At 47.2% G+C, this 23,021-nt stretch overlaps 1 protein-coding gene across 2 annotated transcripts in view; it reads right to left on the bottom strand.

Moving 5' to 3' along the window:
* The window catches only part of N (neurogenic locus Notch protein), a 245,395-nt gene that overhangs the window by 191,621 nt on the left and 30,753 nt on the right, over nt 1-23,021 (bottom strand). For both annotated transcript variants that reach the window (XM_076899547.1, XM_076899548.1), the window contains exon 2: nt 16,950-17,028. In XM_076899547.1, coding sequence (XP_076755662.1) covers nt 16,950-17,028 — 79 coding nt within the window. The remainder of the gene's footprint in view (nt 1-16,949; nt 17,029-23,021) is intronic.

Genomic DNA, 23,021 nt, shown 5'->3' with positions numbered 1-23,021 from the left:
GTCATCAGCATCGCAACACCATCGTGTTTCTGACCTCGTTGACTGAGCACGCTAGATGACTCCGTAAACAGAGGAACAAGAGGATTCTAGCGCGAAGCCGCGACGTTACCCACGTGATTCCGTCCCGCGCGTATTTTACGCTCAGCCTCGAGACCTATCGACGATCTAACGCGACAAGGACACCCGAGCAACTATATTTTTTTTTTTTTTTTCTTAACCCGTTTAACGTCCAATTTGCCTCGAGAGGGGCCCAGCAAAAATCATGCCTCGAACGACAATCGTGTCGGAAACCAGTCGCCAAGTTAATTATTATTTATGACTAAGCACATACAGCGAGGCGTAAAAAGTTTACAATCTTAAATAAGAGCAGTGAATCAAAGGCAATCAGCGGACGACCGTTTCCGCTCGAATAATGACCCGCGAACGGCGAATAGGATGAGGTAACGAAATAAGGTGGTCGAACGAACGGCACGATTCGGTGTCTACGAGGTTTAATTAAGAAAATTATTACGACGCCGGGAATGTGAACTGCGAGTCACTCCACTCGCTTTCGATTCGACCCGTTACCCGTTCTTGGCACTCGACGCTGACTTCTTCCGTGCCACTTGCACGCCCTCCATTTTTCCCCAGTTAGCATAATTGTATATAATAACACCCTCAGTCGCAAGCGTGAACGTAACAACGCATTGACAAGACCAGCTGCTCGTTCTTGTCCAACAGATATCTCGTTGCCCGCGAATACTTAACGATTCGTACACATTTCAAGTATTCCCATTTAAGATGACCTCTACTAGGAACCAATGCGTCGCTCAATCCTCTCCACCCAGAAATGGCTACTATTCGTTTGGGTAACCAAGCAGTTTAGTTCGAATTAGATTAGATTTTTTAGGTTCGTTTCAGGATTCGTTTAAGCAACTGCACTTTTGGACGATTACAACCGATAATCGACGAAAGTTTCCGGTAACGAACCAATCCTGATGGTAGAATAAATAATGTTTCAATAGCGTACGGATCCAACATTCTAGTTTAGTCGCTAATAGATTGAATTACACGGTTACGTCTCGAGCCATTCAAGTCCTCTTTCTAATACCATAAGTGCTCTAATGCGCCGCGAATTCCTGCTATTTTTGCGGCACAGTTAACCACTTTCTAACTAGCAGAGTATCTGTTGCCCCGCTTCGACTGCTAGCGCAACACGCGGTTTACCTTTAACGCTTACACGGAATGCCTCGATACGTACACGGTTTCGTACATTGAAATACACACGCGCGGATGATAAGAATATATGGACAGGAGGAGAGCGTTCATACAGCGGACGCGGCGCGATACTTATATGGCGGTTGGCCAAGCGCACAAGTGGCATAAAATAATTCAAGGTAGACGCGGTATGGAAAGCGATCGGTTCGACGGCCGACTTTTTCGCGGACAACAGAAATATATCACCGTCTAATTGACCGTACACCAGCCCGTATTCGTCCCCGGCATTTTCGCGTCGTAAAACGCCGCCACGGTGACGTTCGATCGATCTGCGGATCCGTACGAGGGCACGCAGATTCCTGGAGATAAACGGACGTCGGTCACTTTGAACGGCGGCCTCAAGCGTTGCCAAAAGTGGCGTTACTCTCGTGGAACCTCGCGAGACTACGCAGCGCGTCCGACTTAATTTCGCTGCGCGGAGAAAGAAACGAAAAGGCAGCCTCGCGAAAGGAAGCGGCTGGCCATTCTCGCGGAAGAGAGGGCAGAAGAAGTCCCGCGGATGGCTCGTTTCGCGACGTCAACTCGGGGACGTCGCGATCGGAAATGCGTATACGCGGTCGATTGAAATTATACCCGGCGGCTGGCAATTTTCCCGCATAAATCGGACGTCAACACCGGTCTCATCGTAAAACTGCGAGCCGCCTTCCATTTGAACTAGATTTATAGATCGACTGCAGCGGTCCGCAGCGGGGTATCCTCGCGATTTATCACGAGACACACGTGACGCTGCCAACTGGACGAGCACGACTGTCTCTGGCTGGATAACGCGTCGAAATCTCTCGCGTCGGAAAGAAAAGCAACGGACGATCGGATAAAAAGCGGACGCCATTTTGGTGCTCGATTCGCCACCGCGTATTCTCGTCCCGTGGAACAACGGCCGCGTCTAGGCTTTTAATGTCCGGCCGCCAGGTTTCTCAAACTTTCACCGCACTCGACCAGTGGCTCGATTATCGATAAGAACACGCAGCCAAGAAAATCGTGACCACGCGGACGCGGATATCGGGGCTGGAGCGCGGTTTTGCGAGCCAGCCATGCGCGAAGTGACATCGCCGCCCCGTGCACGGCGTTTCTCCGAGTTGCCGCGATTCGAGAACGGAGAATGGAGAATTAACAGCGGTTTTGGTGAATCATTTCGGTCGTGAAATGTTTAACATTGGTCGACGAACGCATGACCTGTAATAAATTTCGCGCAGAAGTTGCTTTTTAATTATGTGTGGACACATTCTTGAAATTCTTGTGGTCTTTTTGGAAAAAGTATATGTCCGTTTATTAAAGTTACATCGACGATCCTACACCCGTGGATTAATCGTTGGTAATTTCAGTGTTAGCATCAGAGAGCAATGCGATGTTTTATCCCTGAAATCAGGTCCCATAATGGCGGATAGATTGCGCAAAGTTGATCGGCAATCTCTGAAATTAACTTATTATCCCGAGTTTCGCAATGGTTCAAGGATTTTCAGAATATACCACGAAAGATTAAACCACTCGCACGCTTTTATCGAGATATTGCTGATAATCATTAAACGTTGCACGTAATGCCGATGAAATATCGGTACGTTTTCTAGTTTGCGTGATCGTGATAAAATAGGACACCGTAGTCGATCTATACAGGCATCGCGATTACAAAACCGAGATAGATAGCTCGACGAAGATTGGTCAGGCTTGATGAGATCTAGAAAGGATGACGAATGAAATTATCTCTTCCACAAGAATTTCTTCTGACCTACGAACTGGTATAACTAGAAAAACCTTCGTAACTTCAACCGAAGACAAATTCGAAGGAACGAAAACGATGGATATTTTGAGGACGTATCGTGAGTAAAGAAAGGTAAAGAAAATTTCAATTTATAATTTTCATTTTCTGATATACGATTACGAATATTACATTAGAGAACAAGTTTCGCAGCGAAGAAAGCTACTCGCTGGAATCACCACCAAAGTGGAGACAATTTGGCAAATCAGTCTATACTTGAAAAATAGCCGATAACGCATTAGACACGCCGTTAGGCTTAATCTCGAGTTAACGTAGATGCCAACTAATATATTCCGCGCCGTAACAAGGAACAAAGGTTTGAGTGCAGATACTTCTGGATAGATACTCTAATCGCCTACGAGGATTAATGGTGCACGCGACGCTAGTTTTTCAGGTGACTTCGTGCGAGAGCCATTACGAAACCGTGAGAAGGGTGAGTCGGTACAGGTAGCCCTTCGACTAAGGGCTCGCGCTAATTACGTCATTATGCGGAACAGGGTGGATGGCTCTAACGAACCTGCAGCTCCGAGCGTGCTCGTTCTATGAATAGTGATGAGTATATACTCAACTACCAATCACGCGGCATTATAATAGTATGGCATTCCACGCATCTCGGTTTCTACCGCGACTAAAAAATGCTAACAAGTCGGACGATTAACAAACTATACGGTTATTTCGATTCACCTCGATAGAAACTGGACTTCGTTGATGACACCTTCGTAGATGAGGCTAAGACGGTCCAGCGGGAGCCGCGCGAGCGAGAGTGAATACGAGATTGAAATTCTAAATACCTTCCCCTCTGGTGGCTCGTAAAATCAATTACCTCTAATGAACGATGAGTTTCAGCCATCCTATACATTAATGCAATCGAACGTCGATCAAGGAAGTCTACGGAATTTTTGCGATTCCCTTCGTTTCGCTTAACAATTCAGCATTGTTTTAAACAACGGGTTCCCGATAAAAATTCTCAAACAATTACCAAATGGATAAACTACAATGTTCGTTTACCTAAAAGTCACTGCTGTCCACGCAACTCGATAATTTCAATTCCAAAACGCGACCATTTAAAGGAAAGAGACGAAGAAGGGTTTCCTGTAACAGTTTATTACATTTTTTAGGCCCAGGATGGAAGAACAACGGCGGCGGTTCTTTCTAAATTTCACAGGGCATCAGGGAAAGCGGTATCTGTATCATTGTTACGAGTTGCGATACGCGCAACCGTGTTATTACCATAATCGTCAGCAGCGCGGCATATGGGCGATGGCAGGCCGAGGGTGGAAGGCACGGGGCAATCCGGAGGGGCCTCGGAGGCTTAATCGCGATAATGGCCCGGAATCGCCTCGTGACCGCAGAAACGGAAAACGTCTCTCGATTCGATCGGACGGCAGATCGAATGATCGAACGTTTACGCTTTTGAATGTTGCCACGGATCGGCTGGTCGTTGGCCAGCCCCGTTCTTGCGAGGCCTCCACGCGATTGTAACAGCGAAAGGAAAATTGCGACGAATAACCCTTTTCTGAAAAAAATCCTCGAGCGTCGATCTCGCTGTGTCGACGAGGTCGCGCGAATTTCGTTGCTCGTGTACGAAAACGGTTTTCCAGGAAATAATGGATCGTCCTGTCAGATAAAGTACGAACCGCGTTCGTACGCGAAGAATTTTCTGGGGCTTATTTTTCTCACAGCGAAGCCACAAATTTTCGTCTCACATTGGCTTCTACAAATTTCTCTCGGAGATAATCGAGCATTTTGTGTAAAGAAAAAAAAAGGATATACCGAAGGGTGACTTAAGAATGCGGTAATGACGACCGTGCAATGACGAGGAATACGGATTAGAAGAGAAACAGTAATTGTTAGAAAGTCCAGTAATAATAGGATAGGTGTGCCGCAAGTTGAACATTGTACCATCAGCGGTAGAGCAACGAAATTACCGATAAACGCAGGACCAATTATTACGAACAAAACTCCTTGAATCGTGGCGCATTGAAAAAATGCGATCAATCAAATGTTCAGCTCGCAGCCCGCCGACATCGTTCGGCTAATTTAAATGTTAACAAACCCGTTAATTTCGCGGAATATCGAAATAGAAACGCTTGGACGGGACGAAAGTTCGCTGATCAGGCGGTCGTTAGTATCGTTACGGGAACGAAGCAGAAAATAATAATTCAAGGCTGGGGGAGTTGAAAAAAAAACGCACAAAAAAAAAGAAAAGAAAAAAAGAAGAAATAAGATTCGCATATAGGATTGTACGGTTGGCGTTGAACTCACGGACGGTGGACCATCAACAGCACGGAACGGTGCTGTAGGAGAACGAGAAGAAGCGAGAGGAGGAAGAAGAGGAGACCCTCCGGTTCTTTAATAACACGGCGGGGCCGCAGGTTCTTCTTCAGGTATGCGAGACAGTGCCCGAGGCGAGCACACCGTGTACACTCTCGAAAACCTGGTTCTTTCGCGACCGTCTACGCTATAACATCGCGAGGCTGAACACATTCTACCCGATACCTTTCGGAGTCTATGCACCGACACGTTCCCTGGAACGGACGGCTGTGTGCCTCGACGCGTGCAGACACACGAGCGCGCGCTTTCGTATTCACGTGGCAGGAGACCTGTTGAACATCGGCGCGGGTCGGACGATACAATTTTTGCGAGAGACCGCGGCGATCGAGCCCGTGGAATAATCGACGTTCAGGGATGCGGTGTGTCGAAACAAAGGGAAAAACAACTGGCGGTTGCCAGCCGGTTGGTCATGGATCGGCGCGGGAAAAGGAATAGGAAATAGGCCGAGTTAGTCACGAGAGATGAATGAAGCGTTCGCTGAAACTTCGCTCTGTTCTGCAAACCTGGCGACTCTGATGATCTCACAGTTACACGCTGTGAGAGATCCCGGAGTAACTGTTTCATTCTATGGAAATTTATCTCGATAATGAGAGAGGGAACAACTGTTATTCGTCCGAGGCACGTTTTTATGGTCACGCTGTTTGTGAAACGATTCCAAACGAGGATATCGATATCGACCGCAGGTATCTATCTCTATGGAGGCTTGTTAACTGTAGTGGCAGGCGGGTGTGACCGTAGCTACGGTAATCGATCACAGATACGGTTTATCTGTGTCGATGTTACCTAGTTTTATCTGTCAGCGAGCCGATATCGGACTGGCGCGATTCCGTGCAACCTGTCCGGACGAGGGTGCATTAATTCGCGCGACCGTACCTCGCACAGTAACGCCACGAGGTCCGTGGCGCAGGAAATGATAACCTCGTGTAATTACCACGTGGATGTGGCGCAAGGGTTTGCTGCTCGTTATCGATGATTTAATGCACGCGGAACGAAACAGTGGGCAATAAAAAGGACGGGTTCGTTAATTTATATCTTTCGTGCGTACCGCGGATGAATATCATTACGAGGCACAGTGGCTAGACGCGATGCGTTCCGCGCGCGCAAAAAAAAGCGCCGCTGGTACAGAGCGGAAGAAAAACACGATTCGAGGGCAACCCTTGGCTACGTGTTCCTCCAGCTATGCGGCTGGGGAAAAGCTGGTCAGGGGCGGAATAACAAATGGACTGCTTGGACCCTCGTCTACGATGCTCCCCCGGAGACGACGAAAGTAACGCACGAACCGGCTCGGATGGGGCATACTAATGGTTTTACGAAGGACACTGGTGAAGAAAAGAGAAGGGAAAGGGTACGTGTTAAAAGACTGGAGACGTTGGTACAGAAACAGAGCTGAAGGAAAAGTTGTTTCTTCTAAATAATACTAAAAAAAAAAAAAACAATTTTTTACGTACTAAACATTTCTTCGTAAATGATAACGTACGCATTGAAGATCTGGATCATGCACGATCACGAATAATCACGAAAGTAAATGTGCATCCGAGCATAGTCAGCCGCTAATGAAAGAAGAGGTAAAGAAGGTACCTCGCAGACAAAAGCGGCGGGATGCAGGATCAGGGTCGTAAGTTCGGGAAGAAGGATAAAGAGTGACCGTGCGGGGATCGTTCCTAATCATGGGAGGTGCGGGAAAAGGACGCTTAACATGCAGACCGTAGCCGGAGGCGTTAGTGCCGTATAATCAGCGTCCCTTCCCTCTTAAACACCACCGTGGCGTGCACCACGGCGTTCTTACGCCGTACCAGAAGAATACCACCATGCGAATGAACTCGCTAGGGTGGCGGTTCGATGAGCGGAGCCCTACCCCCTCGTTTCGCGTATAAAGAAACCGACGATCCGTCCGGTACGATGGGGGTCTTTGTCGTGACATTTGCCATAAACGCCTAGGTCGTATATACGTACGCCTGGACCCTACCGGATCTACACGTGCAACTGGATGCAACAGGGTACCGTCCTTCTGCCAACGGTGTCAGGATATTACCGACAGAGAGAAAGAGGGGCTGGCGATCGAGAGCGAACGAGAGAAAGGAGCCACGGGAGGCTGCAATTACGTCGCAGGTGGCTCTGCATCTGAAATGAATCGCGAGGACTTTGGGACTACCTAACTGGAGCATCGAGGAGAAACACGTGGTGATTAGCGGGGAGGTGGAAGGGCACGTTCGCTTCGACGCTGGTCCCGTCTGCGCGCAAAGAAAATCGGCATTCTTTATCGACCGCCGGTAATTATTACCCGTCGGGCGTCGCCTGCAACCAATCGCCCTCGATGTCGTTCCCCGATCACCTTCTTTCGGGCCAGGCCTGGCGAACTGGTTTACGAGCGCCAGAGACGGAGAGTAAAGTTATAATTACCGTGGAAAAATGAAACAGAGTTGGTAACGTTACGCGATCCAAGCTCGCGGAGCGCCTGCAATTAATTCGCAAATAACAAGGTGCAAAGTAACGACTGACTACCCGCGATTTCTATTTCAACCGGTGGAAGTCGATAGCCGGATAACGGCGCGCTGCGTCTAGAAAAGTATGGGGCTCGATTTTATACAGTTCCACGGATGAGAATAAAAAAATTACAAACTCTGAGTCTAGTTCGACACCACATCAGAGACGAGAAACAATGTTTGCGGAATGAACTGACGTTGAAACGTAATTAATGGTGCGATACCAAAACAATAAATCTCGTCGTTTTTAAATTCCAGTACGCGTCCGTTGATTCCCATTGCCTCTCCCAAGGCGCACACGTCAATTAATGCGCGTAACAACGGAACACATTGTTCTATTAATAATTACGTGTTTGTTCGAAACGTGACTAAGGAAGTGTCGACTCAGCGGCAGCATATTTTTTTTTTTTTTCAAACGACGCCACTCCATTTCACTTTCCCAGTGCCTCAAGGTGTACCGCATTACCGGCTATGCGTAATTCACAGTTCCCTTGATTAATTTTTTGTCGCTGCCCGTTCTGCTTGCCATACCACGTGATGCAAATCATCGATGCAGGAAACATTCACGCACTTCGATTACAATTCGCTTCCAACGTTCACCCCTGTTACAATCCTGCCCATTTTCGATCAAATTCCGTTCTCGCGTTTCAAAGCAATCGCGCTATTCGTAATCCCGCGAATCTATGCGTACATCGATGCGCCGTTTCTCCTGGGAACGAAAAAATTGTTCAACCGATAAAAGTATCCGCAGTGGGGATAGAAACGACGCGCAGCTTGCAACACCCAGCGCGCTGAATTCCTACTTAACGCTTTAATCGGTCACCCGTGCCGCGCGTGCAATAAATCGCGCGCGAAAACTTCTTAATCTTCGATTGCGAGTCCCATCTACGAAACAGCCGATCCGTCGAGATAACAGCGCATCTGTATACCCCGACGCGGGCCATTAATAGCTGAGCGCGCGCGGCGGGTACGAGCGGACAGGAATAAAATTCGCGCGGCTCGGCAGAAGGGAGAGGCAGGCACTAGTTATTTTTCTCGTTCAGGTCCGTCGCACACGCGCGCACCGATCGTAATTAAGAGCCGATCCTACTCCGCGCCCTCGTCCTCCGGCTGGCCGCGTCCAGAACCCGCGGCAGCCGCGATTTCTGCGCGCGCTGCTTCGAAAACCGTTTCGCGACCGCCTGCGCGCAGCCGGGTAGACGCGCTCGAGGTAAAAAGCTTGTAAGTACATACTGTCCGGCCGTGTATCGAGACGTGTAACGGACGTTTCGAGATGTAGGCCGCGCGCGGGTTTTGTAAAACGCGGGACGAGAGCGGCGGCTACCGCGGAACAGGGAAAGCGGGCGCGACTACACCGGCAGGATAGAAGGAAGAAATTTATCTCCGACTCGACGATGCTTTCTTGTTAAACCGAGTAATCATGCTCGGGTCGTAGCTGTTGCTGAACATCGAACGCAACGGGACTTTGGCGGTCTGTATCGATTAGCCGCGAATTTTAATTACCCGGCATTAGCCTCTGATAGTACCGCTCTGTGGTACCTTCCTTCGTAACTTACAATTTTTCACCGTATCATTACAGTACTTTTTCTTTCTCTCTCGTTGCCTTTGGAAAGGTAAAGCTGGTATGAAAATTGTAAAGTAGACGCTGCTACCGATAAGCTTCGAGTGATTTCAATGGACGATGAAAGCTCCTCGTCTCGATTACCACCTTCGTGGCACGGTTAGGGACATCCTTGATCGAACAGACAGTGGGACACCAAAAATATCGCAATTAGTATGCGCGCCGTTCCTCCGGGCGTTAACTCCCATGCCTGTCGAGACACACTTCGAACAAGATAAATAACGAGTCACGTTTTAGTAAACTCGACGGAGTCGGTTATTCAACCGTATCGAGTTAGACGGCCGTGGTGCGATTCGTCCAGGAAGACGAAGACGCTTGGTGGAACAGCGGTGCTCGGTTATACAATGGCGCAGAGCAAAACGGAGGATTACGTGTGCACGGCCGTTCGAATCGTTAGGCGTCCCTTTCTAATTGCCGCTAAATAATCATTTTTTCCTGCGCTCGAGGCACGCTGACTCCACTGTCCACGAGTTTTCGCGAACAAACCCATTACTGTGCGACAATATTCGCGGTGGCAATCAGCAGCTCGGTGCGAGAGCGCAACGGTTCCGTTCGACGGTGTTTCATTATGCGCACCGTCGACGACGCTCTACCCACTAACGAGAAGGAGGCTTTCCCTGTGACCGGGACGACTACGTGTACGGGATGTGTTCCAGCTACTACTGTGCCAGACAAGAGAACCGTGGCTACCAGTGGCCAACGCGCAGAGTAATAAGCGAACTTTCTGGAACCTGTCGCGAGTAACCACAGCTTTAGCGGCGATAAAACATCCTAATGCACGCCTAATGTGCCAGAGAAAAGCAGGCACCATCTCATAACGCAACGATTTTCATTCGTTTTCATTGTTACAAACTCGTGCAAAGTTTGTCGAGGTTAGAGGTAACCGAGTCAAGTGGAAAAATTCGTAGGAATGTACGTAATTTCTATCAAGGACCAACAGATTTAAGGCGAGCGAGAACAGCGTCATCTTCCGGTGGATGAGACGCTTCCGCGAATTCGAACGGCGATCGTTTAATTGCTCGTTGCGCTAAAACAAACAGGCCTGCGGGCGGCTATTCGACACGGGGTCGTGAGTCAGAACCGGAGCGGGTCTATCGGTTTATCGAGCTCTCGCGGCACTTGTTACCCTTCGGTGGAAATAGTTGCAGAGCGCCGTAAGCCGGGCTTCTCACGAGTCAAACCGTCTCGTAGGTATTCGCAAATAACACGTTCCGAAGGGTTCCGCAGGTTCTGCAAACATCCCGCGCGCCGCTCTCTTATTCCGCTCCGCGGTTCTCGCATTTCTTTCGAATTTGCCTTCGCCCAAAGGGTTCCACTGCTCAGCGGGCCACGGGTCTTTGCGTTCCGCGTCCGCAAATATTTTACCCGCGATTGTTTTCCTGGCGCCGTGGCACCTGTTCCAGGAAACATGGTCGATTTGAATCGGAGCAGCGCGCTGAACGCGGCTCGGAAATCTCTGTTGCCAGGGATGGCGATGGCACGCGGCCGCGGAAAAAGGAAACGGGCGAGGAGGGCGCGTTGAATCGGGACCGACGTCGCCTCGCATCGACGCGACGTCCGCTGTGACAAACAGGTCGAGGATAATTAGAGCAGGCTTATCATCGATAGGCGAAAGAAATGGGAGGAGGCGGTAGGAACACGTTGCGGTGGTCGCCGTGTTGGGACGAGTGGTGGAAACGAATATTGGTCGCGGACGAGAGGCCTACGGAGAAAGAACGTGGCGGAGAGAAAGAACTGCGGCAGACGTCCGCACTTGAATCTATGCGGATGTCTGAAGGGTGAAGAGAGACTCGATGGGTCGGAAGGAGAAGGATAGCCGGGGTAATAGGAGCGAGAGAGACGGCCTGGGGGACAGAAAGGAGGAAGAGAGTCGAGGCGAGCGACGCGGGAGAAGGAGTGTGTACGTGCCCCGTGGAACGACGAAGACGGCAGCACGCGGTCTAACCGCTGCGAAGAGAGAGGAGTGAAAGTGCAAGAGAACCGATTACTCGCGGAGGGAGCCGAGGGGTCCACGAGGGGCCAGGATACCCGGCGCATGCGCGGCGGGCGTGGGAACGCGCGCTCACGTTCAGACGGTGTCCCCTCTTTCTCTTTCGCTCCGTTCGCCCAACCCTTCTCTGCGCGCTCTCTCGTCCTCTCTTGCTTTCTCGACCGTACCCTGGCCACCCTTCTCCATTCCGCGCGATCGCGCGCGTTCTCTCGCTCCCGGGCCCAATTCGAACCTCCTCGTTCCGCTAAGGGCGTCTGGGCGAGGATCACCGATCACGGCCGAGCGCGCACGATCCAAGGCCCCGCGGGCACGTAGTTATTCGTTCAGAGGTGCTCAATATCTGGGTGATCGGTCATGCAAATAGAGAGAAGACGCCGCTTGAGAAATGAACGCGAGCGGGTGTGTGTGTGTGTGGACATGTCCGCGTGTCTTTATGAAAAATCGTCTTGCCTCAATTCGAATCGTGTTAACAGCTTATTTTTGTCATTCATCCTCGATCAACGCGAAAGCCATTCGATTTCGTTTGATTAACTTTCTCGTGAATATGCTGAATGGTTCGACGATCAGCCGAAGAGCTTGAGAATGTTACAGAAACCATCCGATTCGAAGCCCATAGCGACTGCCTTCTGATCGTTTGTGTCTCGAGTTAGTTTGACGACCACCTCGTGGATGACTTGAAAACAGCCAAGAAGACCGGGGTAATTGGGAAATAAATTAGACGCGAGGATGCGTATCGTTCCGCCATTAGTGCGTACTGATCTCCTTTGGCGTAAAAGCGGGAAAAAAGCCGTGGGTACCCAGTAGCCGATGAACGTTGGCGATAGGGCGTGCTGTAACTACGCTGAACGCGGGTAAATCGTATGTGAGTACATACGCGGAGCACGCGCGCGCGCGCGCAAGTCTCGAGAAAACGAGAGACGCCTTCGGAGTGTACGATAACGCACTGTGGCGCGGTCACCGCAGGATGCTTGCGAGGAAGAAAAAGAAACGGGTATTTTGACAGCGCGCGGCAACCTTCGTCATCCTCTGTCGATCGCGTCGTGTCTCCTAGGGGTCCATTCACATGCAGAACAAAGCCGCTCACGTTTCGACTTCGTGATTTATCTTTGTAACAAAGCGGAGCGTAGCCTCTCTCGATTCTAAATAATATCGCTTAGACCCGATCGGACTTTTACGTAGGAGCATTAAAAGTTGCCGCGGAGTTATGCGGTTGCCGCACCACGCGGTCCAGCTAAGTACATCAATCGACGTAACGCGTCAAAGAGATAATTTCGCAGAGCGAACGTGGAACATTTCCCGACAGAACAGATGGCAATGATTGCTGCTAATGGTGCCCATCAATTCGCAGCGTGCTCGAGCGGTTATAGAAGCCGCCGTATGTAAGAATGGCAGGAACCGTAGGAAGATTTGTGACACCGAGAGAGGGCGGAAGCGTACAATTCCGTTTTAATATCGCGTAAAAACGCGTGAAAAAAATCTTACTCGACGGTTCTACCTTTTCTCTTTGCACAATCGTACGCGCACAAATTAAATTTCTCCCCTCCTATGCTAAAACCAAGTATAAATAATTGATCGAAAGAAATTCGTTTAACACAGTTTATGTTATTCACGAAAATCACGCTTCCGTAAAATTCCAAATTCCCTCTCTCTATATTCATCGCGCGCACTTATCCATCTTCTGCCGTACATCCCCTTTGGGCAATTGTAAAAACATTCTGCATGACGTGCAAACGTGAAATAATTTCAGCAAGGGTGCGCGTGTACAACTAGAATTTCTTGTTCTTGCATACGAGGCGACCCTCCGTGTGGCCGTTCAGGGTATAAACTGCGCGCATTCAAAGGAACCGTCAACCCGTGCACGAGACAAACGCACACGCCCGTAGAATAGCACCCCGTCACTCGTAGGGGATGCGTGCACGTCGCCATCCATCATCGTGCATATGTTGCTCCGTTCGACGAACCCTTCCTCGCAGGATACAGGTCTGCAAGGGCGACGGAAACTGTTTCCGGGGTTAACAGTCACAGCTGCGCACGAATAAAGTTTCCTTCGTGCCCTAAAAGTTTCCCCTAACCGAATAATTGCTAACAAAAAAAAAAAAAGTTCAGGTACACGGAAACTGGCAACTTCTGCACTTACGAGAGTCGATCAGTGAAATATGTATCGGTGAAAATTTTCTAACGAAGCTAGACAATAATGCTGGGCTAAACGTAAAGATAGATATCCTTCTGGATACTAAAGGCAGCACAACTTCCGACGATACGATCGTACGAAGCAGAAGGAATCCTTTTCGTGGATCTTCAGAATTGCAAAGTTCAGATTGCGCTATCTGTAGCGCGATCTGAATTCATTGCACTGTCGTGAAGCAGGAAATTGCGAACACGGCGAGATATCGTAAGATCGACGAGAATATAGCGGGCTGATCGATAACGGAGGCGGACAGTCGGAAAACAGCGAAATGGAAAAACAATATTATTTTTCCGCGCGAACGAACCCTTCGTGGCTGTCGGTAGGTGTTCGGTTCCAATAGAAAATCTATGGGGGTCACGTGCTGGGACACGTGACCTGTCTACACGCGATGCATTTAAACGCACGCGTAAGCGCATCCACGTAAACACGTAACTGCGCAAGTGTATGTCCCTGTGCGCGGGTACACGGATCCCATGCGCGGGCTACGTCCGCAGGGACACGTGTGCATCTTTCGAGGACTTCTAAGCGCACGTACCAACATACGTGTGCGAACGCGGATCGTCCGAGGGGTGGTTTCCGCCCCATTGTGCGGGATCCTTCATCCGTTAGCGGTAGCTTTAATTCACTATATTGTCAAGTGGCACTAGTCGAATTTGTTATTGTGTTGGATTATGGTCATTTTATGCGGGGCCATCGGGCAGCGGTGGAATATGTAGGGTCGTGGGTGAAATTGTATATTCAGTAACAGTATATAGCATGCGGTTAACTCTGCAGTACAGACATATTCTTTCCCAAATATTAAGGGAATATTGTTAGAAATTTTTAAGTGCTAAGTGATTCCGATTTTTATTATTATTAATCCTCTGTTCTAGTCGTCTGTACGTCCAATAATGAATGAATTGTATAACTTTGTACGATTTGTGCTTAGAATCTAATTTGAATCATGCAAAAAAGGCGACTATGTTAACGTTAAGAAGTAACATAAATTTATATTGTATATCAAATTCTGGATCTCGTTAATAATAATTATAAATGGGCTTATTTCTCCAAAGTCTACAAATTCTTAGATAATTTAAGCTGTATGCAAAAGGATGCCATTGCCATTAGAAATTAGGACTATGCGAATATACACTTGGCAAAATCCTCGAACGAACCTGATTTATAGGCGGTGTTGATGTCAGCGAAGCGGAGTAAGATAAGAGGATAACCGAACAGAAGATGAAATAAGAGTAGAAACGATAGAACCGGAAAGGTGGTCAAAGATTAGACCCCAAGGCCATGATTGCGCTGCAATACCATCTGAAAGTTGCAATTAAATCTAATATCTCGATAGACTATCGTAGATTCGTAGATACTTCCATATGTAGAAGCTTGATGATGGGGAGCTATAGAGTTCAACCAAGATTAATCGAATTTCAGCGAAGCTGTAGTTCATTTATTTCTCGTGTTATAGCAACCGCAACGTACAACATTAGAATCAATCATATCGTACCAACCACTGGTAATTAGATATTTCTGCACGCTGAGAAAATGTACCGATAGTATCTTAACAAGGAAATTACCGTTCCACCGAATTCTATTCGAAAAGGCTATTCAAATAAAACTAGTACTTTTCATATCCTATCGTAAATCGCAATGGACCATAAATTTGACTACGTCGATGTTAAAATTTGCGACAGTCACTGCACGGAGAAGAAATAACTCTGTTATCCCGAAATTCCACGTTTCAAACGATGGTCCACGATATTGGCCAGGTCTTATATCCTTACGTCGAGTGTTATGCCCTTTCCAACGTATTTCAGGACGAAAGGGAAGTAATGTTCCATACTTTCGTCCCGCTGGGGTTCTAAATAATCATAAAAGGTGACAAGATTTCCGCGTATTTTCTCCAATTTAAGGATTGACCGTTCCGCTCGATATTCCCAATTGGCGAGTTTCCGAAAACCGCTACCATTTGCATACCCGTGGACGGCGGACGAAGAGGTAACAGAGGTGTCGTGCTGACTGATACAAAAGTGAAACCTACGAGGGTCTCGGATAAAAGTAATTTAGATGCGTCGCCGGGTCACGACTGACGACTATCGCCGTTATTACCGGATCCCCGGGCCCATCTCGTTTCACATCCCATTCGGTACCATCCGGCGCCATTCTGTTGGTATTACGTCCCATCGACGCGAGTCCGAGCGTCATTTCGCGCGATCGAATCGCGAGGACGGAGACGCATCGGTCTCTCGGCTAAAAAACTGATCGGTTGGCTATTCCAAGCGATACGAGGACAATTTGCATCTTGTTCGACGGGTACAATGTATTTCTCTGTTTCAACGACCTCCCATGTAAATACCTGCTCGATGCGATGTTATGTAATATAAACTGTAGGCTTGTACGTGCCTTAAATTACGTATGTTACTAGCCTTGTTACCGTCCACGTGTCGAATGTCTACCATACAAATAAATTTTCTGAAATTCCTTTGATAATATCGCGTTTATCGCTTTTTGTCGCAATGTTGCGAAGAGAACGACATCGTGGATGTGAATACTTAGATCGAGCCAAAGGAGAAGATCGTACGCGGAAGTAAACGTTTCGAAATGGTCAAATAAGACCAGCGGAAAATGCGAGGTAATTTTGCGAAAGTGTTTCAACAGCATCCATGAAAAAATTATTGCTGCTGAGAAAGCAGTGAAAGGAAGTCCGGCGGAAAACGAATTATCTCGCGTTAACCAATTTCTTTCATTGATTCTCTAATTCGATCCATTGAATGATCTAAACTCTAAAAGACTTCTACGAGGCACTTCACGTTTTCAAACATAAACAAATACGAAATGCATCAGTGAATAGTCGCATCACGATGTAGAAAACATTGAAAAAGGAAACGGCAGCATTTTAATAGCAAACTGCGAGCTCAACTGAATCTACATCACGAGTTCGCGACTATCGTCATTTCCTTCGGCTTCCCTCGTCTTTCATAACCCGCCTCGCCTCCCTTTTCCCCGTATTTTCCGTTTCTCATCCATTCCGCGTGGGAGGCGGCGAGACGTCCGGTTCTCTCGACTTCGCCTCCTCAGTCTTTCACCCCCGTGATTCGCTTGTTTCCCGTTTTTCGCTCCGGCTCGTTCCTACCCTGATGGTCGATCGAACGAGGCGAACAACGACGCCACGGCTGGTCCGTTCGCGGAACAACAGAACTCGATTATTTCTTCGTAGCGTTCCACGACACGCACCTCGCGAGCTAACGCCTAATTTGAATGGCATCGATGAAATTGCAGGAGCGACATACCGCGAGATACAATCACGACACTGAGAATGGGGCAACAGGTTTACTCACTTGCAATGCGACTCGCCGCGTGGCGATGATATGCAGACTCCTCTATTCTTGCAGGGGCTCGGCGAGCACGACACAAAACCTGAAACAGAAACAATATACAATTAATTAAGAGTAGCAGCAGGTAAAATGCAGACACCAGATTAGGAAAATGAATTTGGATTAGTTTGCCGGTTATTGCATTTACTCTGCCCCGTTAACGATCGTCTTATCACTAACAGAAGCGAGCAGAAAATATATGGCTCTCGCAGAAGAAGAAAGGCAATGCAGCTAACTGAAAAGGCTAGAAAAGTGGGAAGATTTCCACTTGTGGCGCGTTGACTGGACGTATATTTATCGCGTTGGCAATTAAAGCCCAGTTGGAGAACGCAGAAGGCGGCGGGTAACCGTGGTTCCCCGGTGGAACCTTTGACACGCCGTGCAAAGTGAACTTTCGTGTATCCCCCGGCTCGAAGAATACGCGGAGATAGGGACGGGGCGAGGGAGAGCGAAAAAGGAGGCACCTTTAAGGGAGCGAAAATATCGGGGACCCTTACCGCTTCGGGTGTGGAAACGCGACCGTGCTAGAGAAGGGGCACGGCGAAACCACCCGCGCACATCCTGCTTAACCATTGCCGGAACCTTGGCTCGAATAATTTCACACGAGTCGAACGCTTGCACGTGCGTCACTTGCACGTGCAAGACAGAGAGCCGAAGACGTGAAACGAGAGGACCTCCGCTAATATAACAGGGCCTCGAAAAAAATCCGTCCAAGGTTTATGCGAGCTCGATCGCATTTAAATTGACCTTTGCGTCTCGCCCGCAGATTCTCTTTCCGGTTCCTTCCTTGGAAGCATCGATTTTCGTTTAAAATGTGGATATTTACTGGCATAGATCCACATTTGGACGCCACTGTATTGTAATGAATTTATTTGAAATTTTGTTCCGATTTTGCGACTTGCAAGTTTTTTAATTATATAGATTAATAGATAACAGTAATCATTTGGTTTCACTTGACTGATACTATAGAGTGTACATTGAAATTATGCATGGATTTTACATTGCAGGTACATATAAATTTGAAGATGATACAAGGCTAACTTTAATTAACTTTTTATCAAAATATTGAACGATACGAAACTTCTGATATTATTCGACCACATCCACTTGAACCAATCGAGTTTATCGAGGAAGCAGTGAATTAATGAATAAAACTAGGAACAGACAAACCGATACGATTATTCAACTCTAGTTACTTTGGTTAATCACCTCGAGCGTTGCTCGTTGTGCAAGGGCCAGCGGTATACCCTATCCCCCTCATGCATTTGTATACGTTACCTTTAATGTATTCCTTTTCGTTGGAATCATTAATGTCGAACCTCAAATAACATTCGTGCTAAATCACACGGTCGGGGAACGTGTGTTTAAAAGTCGATTAACGTGCCCAGCGCCGCATAAAGTACGCCGAGCGACTAATGCACACACCACCGCGGCTATAATAACGCGGCAAATAACTGCTTAACATAGAAAGAGAGAGGGAAAGAGAGAGAAAGAGAGAGAGAGAGAGAGAGAGAGAGAGAGAGAGAGAGAGAAGAGAAGCAACGAGGCTAACTTGACGCACTTATGTTTTATCAGCCCTATGGGATTCGTGTTGTCTACGTGACCTCCTACGTTAAGGTCCTACATAATGCAACGTATCTCATCTATCGTGCGATCCGGTTTTTTCGATAATCATTAATTTATCAAAAACTCGACTGAAAGTATAATTAATCGCGCGGCTTGGTGGTACACTTTCATGCGCGCTTAAAACCAGACGCGTAACGTAACTTAACGAACGTTCGGAAATACCTGCCGCTAATGATTAGATGATATCGTACTTTGCTGCGAATAAAGACGACACTCGACAGAAAATGTTAAGAAGTTGAAATTTTCTATGACAAATAGGTTTCTTCGAGTCAATCTTCCGTAAGTGAAAGATGGAGAAAACAGCGTGGTAACGTATCGATCCGCGTGGCTCCAGTAATTAATACCAGCACGCACAAAAAGTGCGGATGCTAAGAGAATAAAGTGCGTGACGTAACGATCGGGAGTGTTTATGGTGTCGCGTGGGATGCAGAAAGTCGTTCTAACGTTTGTAAATGTCATCTTAATGGCATACATCTCTCGAGTTAGGCACATCCACACGGAACCGCGTGCCGTGACGTTCGTGACACGCGCGTGCACTTTTAATTCGCAAGGTTTCCCGTACACTTCGAGCAGACGCGGATAAGAGCGACGGTACACTTTCAAATTTTCGTAAGAACCAGTCATTGGATCATAAAACCGGAGACTCTGAGCTGGTTGCGAAATTAATGCGTAGAAATGCTTCATAAATATTAATACGACGCGACCTACCGCCGCTTATGCGTGTAAAGTTTTACCGCTCAGCGTAACATGCAGATAGTACTTATGAAAAGCTGAGTTTAATCTCTTAATTAGGCAAATACAGAATTACTTGCTCATCACAGTCTTTAATAACGAGAGATTTCTTAATTTTATACTGCCTGATGTAATTTTTAAATCACGTACCAGTAAATTATGGCAATTACAATGTATAGTTTCGAAATAGAAAAAGTTTTACAAAAACTCTAATGAATAATAAAAATTAATTTCGCACGTCAGGTGGTTCATTAAATTCACATTCTATTTCCACGGTAGTTAATTCGTGTACTCGTAGCAAATTACATTTATGGTACATGATTCAAGAATTAGTGTATTTCTTCTCCGTGTAAAATCTTTCTCTCAAAAAATACAATTTTTAAAATCGTTCACATTGGAAAAACGAAGGAAAAATCAATTCTTTACGTCATCTAAGATTTCGTTTCCGTCGTCTAACTGTTTGTTTCAACATTTTCGCCACACGCACGTAACTCGTACGCGTCGCGTTACAACGTTAAAGCCTGGGATCGTTGGCCAGTTACGATCGACGGAATGATTCAATTCATTTGAAGAAAGACGAGGGGGTGAGAGTGGAGTCATCGCACACGAGCCACCGACGCTCCGTTCGCGACGAGGCAACGACGAAGGCGAGTACCAGAGCGTCGCAACGTCCGCGACAAGACGGATGAGATCAGTTAAACCAAACTGCCTTCGTGACAAATCCTCCGTTTCCTCTGTCGGTCCGCGACTCCGTTTCACTGTCGTTGACGCACTTGCGTGTACGCTTGCACACGCACGCCCTGACGCGGATCACCCTTCTAATTTCTATGTACGACGTGTATCTTCGGTGTGATTCCTCGGGATTTCTGTTCTTTAGACCAGTCTGAGTAACAACGAACCATTGTTCGCTCGAAACATCGTGTTCTTTGTAAGCAATCGACGTTTTCAGATCAATTTTAGACATCAGTTTATGCGACACACGCGTGGAAAATGGCAGTTCGAGTGGACGAAATGGTAAAAAAAAAATTAATGGTTATTTAATAATCCTGACAATGAACGGAAGTGAGCTTCAATTGAAGCAGATTCTGGTAAATTTAGAATGAAAAATTGAGTCATTAGGGTGCCGTAACCAGTCAAGCATTTCCTCCTGTGGTTGAAACTGAACGCAGGCCAGGTTATACACTCGCACAATAATCTGCATCGTTTGGCGGAGGAGGAGGACAAAAAAATGGCTTTAATTGTTTCAATTCCAGAGTAAATTGCATCGCCAGTAGAAAGCCACTGTTGAATTACGCCTTCCTTCCTGCTTGTCCGCGAAATTAATTCGCGCCCGCGCTAATAATGGAACCTCCGTGCAAATTGTCGCGAAAGCAAAGAGAGAATAGACGGTCTTACGTCATCCGCCAATCAGAAGAATATTAAAAGCCACGTAGTAGCGACCTCCGCTTCCTGGCTGCGTATTTTACTACCGCTATTTACCTCCGTATCAATGTTACAGCTTTTTACGATACTATAACTCTTAGCTCGTGCCATCCTAACTAGACTAGCAATAAAAAATTCATCGAGTCCGACATATTTCACGTATCCTCCTTAATATGTACAGAGTTCGAAAAAATTGCAAACAGATCACCAATTAAAATAAAGGAAATTACCAGAAGCAATTTACGAGAGAATTTGTTTGTGACATTTCCAAACTGCACATTCTGTCTCCTTATACATAGATATCCTTCGAATAATAATGCACTTGAACCGCGTAAAGGATCAAAATCACCGGAAACTTAGTCGCGAGTAATGCGTAGAGCCAACCACCCACGCAGTTCAAGTTCATGCTTGCACATCTGTACAAGGATTAAAAAGAAAAAAAAAGTAATGACGAGACGCGTGGATGTAGAATGAAATAAAAAAATTCGAGGAAAACTGTTTAAAGACAACTGTACTTTCCAACAGAGCTGCCGGTAGCTTAACTTCCTATTGATCTTCGATCTTCAAGACATTCTTACCACATTAAGCTTTCCAGGTAGCCGAGAAACGCTCGAGAGAGGCGCTCTTTGTCAGTGGGACGAAGCTAATTGAAATCCAGAATCCAATCCCGTGTGCGTTGCATCCGAGGTAACGACACGGTGTCAATGCCGCGAGAGCGTCTCCCTTCTCGAGTTCTCTCGACGGCAAAGACGAAGAGGAGGCGAAGAACGCGCGCCTCTCGTTCTCGTTCGCGGCTAAAGACGCGTGTACTCCTTTCCCTCTTCGTGGATGAACCTCGACAAAGAGGGATGTACTCTCAATCAGCGTGGGCGACGATTTCTCGCTACGACGGCCCTCGCGAACGATACCTCGCGAACTCGACTCGAACCGCCCACGTATAAATCAGGAGCGATGCGGGCGTGCCCCTTAATGCCATTCTAAGAACCGAGGTTAAATACTGAAAGTGGCTTTGAGCCGATATCGGCTAGCCGGATCGTTCCCCAGATCGCTATTGTATTCAATAATAATCGAATTATTCGAGTACCGCGATCACGAGACACGCTGCGAACTTGCGTCCCGAAAAAGTAATCGCGCGATAGCGTCGACGTTATTTATCGCTCGTAATTTAATCCGACTTCGTTGCTCGAACGAGTGAAAAAGAAATACGCGTGTCGATCGAGAGCAGAGGAAGCGCGACGAAAGGGTGTTCGAGGTGTATCCTGGATAATTTGTACGCGGCATAGGGCTTACATTAAAATTAGCATAGATACCTTGCACATAAATTCGATTTAAATGTATGCACATATTTGCAGTAGGTTATTGTACGTACACCTAGATAGCAGAGCGTATACATTAATGGAGGCGGATGGTACGAGTCACGACCTCGCGGATTACGTAATCGGTTGCAACGGCCGCGCATATCGGAACATCGGTACGATACCGGCTTGATTTACACCGATTTTGCCTCTGCCAGCCTCGAGCAGGTCCGTACCAGCGACCCTTCGTCGAGGAAGAATTCGCCAGGTGCGAGATACCCACCCTTGACAAGTAGAAGATCCACTTTTACTATTCGTGACCCGAACATTTCAGAAGGCCGTTGCTTCGTGATATGGGGTCGAGGGTTATGCCATGCTTCGACATAATCCCATAGTCACTGCTCCTCGTAGCTTCGCGAAGCTATACAATTTCATTTTCGTTAACTCTCAATTACGTACGTGCTCCAAGTTCGTGATACATTCTGAGCGTTCTCCATTTTTCTTCGATCGTGGGAAACAAAATTACGGTTGATAAATTGTAAATAATGCAATGATAAGATATGATAGTATAGCGCTAAAAAAAATGAAATTTGTATAATATGCGCAACTTTAAAATTACTTACAATTTCATTAAACTAAAGAACAATAGAGGTGGCTCGTGAATGATTAAATCTGAATTAGCGTGGAGAAGTTTCGAGAGGAGAATTAATTGATTGATATTATTTAGAATGTAGATTGAATAACCTAGGAAATATACGATCGCGACGCTAATGAATCGGCTTCGAAATGTTAAATGTGAACATTCTAGAGCCACGTTGCCGGAGAGGCATCAGAAATTTACGCCAACGCGATGTAATAACGCGAGAAGGGTAGAGGAATGGAGTTTTCGACCGTGGAAGCCGCGAGTCGTGGATGTCGCTCTGTATCGCAATTAGTAAACGTTCCCGGAACAGACACGCGA

This window comes from Xylocopa sonorina, chromosome 8 (assembly GCF_050948175.1).
Source record: "Xylocopa sonorina isolate GNS202 chromosome 8, iyXylSono1_principal, whole genome shotgun sequence".
Taxonomy (NCBI): domain Eukaryota; kingdom Metazoa; phylum Arthropoda; class Insecta; order Hymenoptera; family Apidae; genus Xylocopa; species Xylocopa sonorina.
The sequence above is the reverse complement of the archived record's forward strand: the minus strand, read 5'-3'. Positions and strand labels throughout refer to the sequence as shown.